Here is a 4,083-nt window from a genome sequence, read left to right as displayed (position 1 = left end):
CAGATAAGATGAATGATTGAAATTGAATGCTTGCTTGCCCATAAAGCTTTGTGAATATAACAAAAAGAGTGACTTGAAAAGTGAAAAGTATTACCAAGTGAGAATACAATTATTCCAAACCCTGGGGCTTGGTCGTCTAGATAATCTGCATTTGATATCATTCCATCATAGTTGATCTTGGCAAGCAAAAAACAACTTTTATTTATTTAAGCACAAGTTTTCCTAGCCATCCCACAATCTTAATATATGCAAACAAGATTGTGAAGAGATCGGGGAAGCGACAAAGGCCGGCGTTGTCTGAAATTGATATGAGAGGGTCCACACGCTTTTGTTCCCGCGTTTCTTAAGGGAGGACTTTTGAGGCAGTCAAGCAATTATAATCAAACCCCGTTCTCCACCTATATACTACACCTTATTTGCTTAAGTTAGACACGTTTAGCTGCAATGCAAATTTTCCACAGTATCTCACTCAAGCTCATAACATGGAGCTGTCCCACACATATATATTTTTTAAAATAAATTTCTAGTTACGAGTTCAACTAAGATGTGCTTCATTTCATTGTTAAAACTGACTATTGTTAAGTTATTTACATTGACAGAGTAATACAATCTGTTTATTCATGAAGCCAATCCAGACTAAAAAATTTCTCCGGAACCTGAACATGGAGTCCTGGTATAGCCTTCTCCAAATCCTTCCACAGCCAAGAAATATCATCATCACAAATTACTTGACGTAGAGCCTTCAATGAAGCAGCAGACTTTGGTAGACTCCATATTTGTGAACACTCCCTCATGTCAATTTTCTCCAGCCTTGCTAAATTACCAATCCCTTGAGGAAGACATGTTAAGCTGACACATTGAGAAATGTTGAGGTATTTCAAACTAACTAGCTCAGAAATGCCAGTTGGGAGAGTCTTAAGAAGAGGGCTTGCATAGAGCCGCATAATTTCTAGAGATTTCAACTTGCCAATGTCAGCTGGCAATTCTTGTAAACTGTGGCAGTTAGTGATACTTAGACTCCTGAGTGACTGCAACTGACAAACGCTTGGAGGCAGCTTCATTAGATCATTACAGTGATCAACTGTAAGCTCCAAGAGGCGAGGGAACATCTTGGGCAGGTCTATCGTTGGCTGATCAAGACAGCCAATAGTTTTGCAGAGAACTAAAGATATTTTCCGCAAATTTCTAAGGGAAATAGTTGCCTCTGGTAATTGAGCAATTGAAACTCTTTCAAGCCAGAGGCTTCTAAGGTTACCTAAATCTGAACAAACTGAAAAGTTGCGAAGGGTAGCAGGGCAGGAACTATGGTTTATCACTATGAGCGCCCTAAGCTTTTCCATGCCCTTGATGAAGGGAGGCAACAAGTACTCCTTAGAAGAGAAGTTGAGGAGTAGCACTTCTGCCTTGGGGAATTCCATGCGAAACCAATCCATTTCTTTCATTTCCCCTGCATTGTAAAATTGCAAGACATGAGCTAGCATCAAGGGCATATTACCACAGAATCAACCAAGATTTATTATACTGTTACTTTCCCTTTTTAATTGGATGACCATAAAATCAATGGCATTTTAACTGAGACGCAATCTATAAAGAGTGACATCTATACCTGTATGAATGGAAACAATCTGAGCATTGAATGGCTGATCAACATTCCGCTCCCATTCTTTTGGAAGCTCCTCGTCTCTTCTAGGCATAAATAACCGCTTGCGGTCATTTATCTTGTCACGATTGTTCCAATGGAGAGCAAGATCTCTAAGAACATCATGTTGAGTGACGTAGATCTCATAGTAAGCACTATACATGTCTCCAGCTCTGTTAATTGAGCACATTAAAAGCGTCAGAGTTCAGAAAATAACACTTCTATAGTAGGTCATGAAATCCTTAAAAAAATACCTTGAATCTTTAACTAGGGTGAGAAGGTTTCTATCACAAAGCTCCACAAGGATGGCAAAAGCCTCCTCCTGATCAATGTCATGGATCTCAACCCAGATATTGATGAGCACCTCCATTGGAATCTTTTTGTCTTCAGAAAAGGATCCCAAATCTAGGAAGCATTCCTTAACCTTTTCTGACAAGTCTTCGATGCTTATTGCCATCCGATCAAGCAATGCGGTTTCATGAGACTCACAAATAGGCTGTCCTCGTGATAACCTTTGCTTAGCACTTACCCAATATTTTTCAGGCCGATCCCTCAGTGATGCTCCAATAACTTTAAGAGCCAGAGGCAGCCCTCTACATTCGTTTACAATCTGTTGAATCAATTTTTTCATGAGCATCGGCCACAGAGAAAAATCAAAAACAGAAAGATACCAGCTATCAAATTCATGGTTGTATCATTCAATTTCCTGATAATGAGATAGTTTAATATTACCTCCTTGACCAAATTCTCATTTGCAGCTAGAGGAATGGTGTTCTGTTCAAAAGCAGAGTGGCAGAACAAGGATATTGATTCATCTTCTCTCAACAACTCTACTTCATGAACAGAATTGAGAACCGTTGAAAACTTGGTTCGGGAAACCACAAGTGTTTTGCAACCAGGAACCCTAAAAATAAGTTGTTGAAGCACTGCTAATGACCACACATCATCTAAGACCACCAAACTCCGAGGTCCTACTGTCCAAGGAACTTGTAGATTCCACGGTGGAACTGCACCATATGATCCCACATTACATCCAGATACGAAAGACCAAACCGTTGCCTTCAACAGCTCCACATTTGGAGATTGTGATACCGTAAGGAACAGAATTCTGTTGTTGAAGTAGCCTGGAAACGGAAATAAGAAGCAGAGTCAATGTAATTCGTTAAGATAAAATGCAATCTTAAAGAGAAATTACATAGAAAATCGGATTAAAACAATTGGCAAAAGCATCTTAAAAGAATTATGATATTGAGTTTAAAGAAGAAAACAAAATTTACCTGTGACTTGAATATCTCTGCAGACCTCGGCAGCAAGAGTGGTCTTCCCTGAGCCAGCAATCCCGCAAATCCCAACCACGCTCCAATCATCCCTTCCAATAATCATTTCCTTCACTTTCTTTTTCCCTAAAGCCATTCCTACTCCCATCAAATTCCCCAAATTACCCTCCACGCGTCTCTCATCCTCCGTTTCCACTCTCATCAAGGCCTGCTCAACCCACCCTCCGACTCCCACACCAATCTTCATCGACGAGAAGGACTCAAGACTCTTCTCAATCCTTCTCGTCGAAGCCTCCAGCTGATCAAACCTCTCCGTCGATTGAAACCTGACGTGATGAACATCAGCCAAGATATGTGCTTGCATGGGACCGCTGAAGAATACAGAAATTTTCTTCTCCAATTTATCCATCTTCCTTGCCAGTTGCATATTCTTGTACACGTTCCAACGATTTGCTCTGATAACCTTTTCACAGAGCTCCTGTCCATCACGGAGAGTCTCGGAGAGGCGGTCGAGCTGTGTCTGGCGTACAGCGGGAAGTTCAACGCCAGAGTATTTGATTTCTTGGATAGTAGGGAGGAGTGCTTCTATGGTTTCTCTGAGCTGGTCCGCACTGGATTTACAGAGAGAGGCCCTTCGAGATATTGTTATTAGCTGCTTTATGAGTTCGGTTGCGATCTCGCCCACGAAAAAGTCTGATACGGCCATGGTGGTGAATGACTGGCGTTTTTCTGATACGAAGAGGACGTAGCCGCGATTACAAAATGGAATTGGTACAACGTTCTCGAGAATTGAGGAAATTGAACTGGGTGTTAGAAGTTGGCTTCTGATCAGCGTTTCACTTTCAGTAAGACCGTGGTGTGTTTACTTGAGGAAACTAGTGCAGCAGTGCCGTGCTGTTAAACAGAGGTGCTTTTTTAAAGAAAGAATAATAATTAACTTGCGCATAATCCACGGCGATCACAAAAACTGAAAAGAAATTAAACAAAAGGTTTTCTTTTTAACAAAAACAGAAATTTGAGACGGCCGCTATCACTGTTCTTCTCGATGAAAAGTATAAGCAAACAAATTAGTTGTCTTTAACTCCTAAGTCCTATCCCTAACCCAAACTGCTAGCGACTCTTCTGACTAATCTAACTATAACTTATTTCGAATAAGAAAGATGGTAG

The 4,083-nt window shown here is 40.7% G+C and overlaps 1 protein-coding gene across 1 annotated transcript; it reads right to left on the bottom strand.

Annotated features, from left to right (window-relative positions):
- Positions 1-456: 456 nt before the first annotated feature.
- LOC116131984 (probable disease resistance protein At4g33300) lies at positions 457-3,796 on the bottom strand. Its single transcript, XM_031417675.1, has 5 exons — positions 2,917-3,796; positions 2,372-2,763; positions 1,894-2,249; positions 1,607-1,812; positions 457-1,447 (listed from the first exon to the last, which is right to left on the bottom strand). The coding sequence occupies exons 1-5, from the start codon at positions 3,620-3,622 to the stop codon at positions 615-617; spliced, it is 2,493 nt and encodes an 830-aa protein (XP_031273535.1). The 5' UTR covers positions 3,623-3,796; the 3' UTR covers positions 457-614.
- Between the last annotated feature and the right edge of the window lie 287 nt (positions 3,797-4,083).

This window comes from Pistacia vera, unplaced genomic scaffold, assembly GCF_008641045.1.
Source record: "Pistacia vera cultivar Batoury unplaced genomic scaffold, PisVer_v2 Contig246, whole genome shotgun sequence".
Taxonomy (NCBI): Eukaryota; Viridiplantae; Streptophyta; class Magnoliopsida; order Sapindales; family Anacardiaceae; genus Pistacia; species Pistacia vera.
This window is presented reverse-complemented; position numbering and strand designations above follow the sequence as displayed.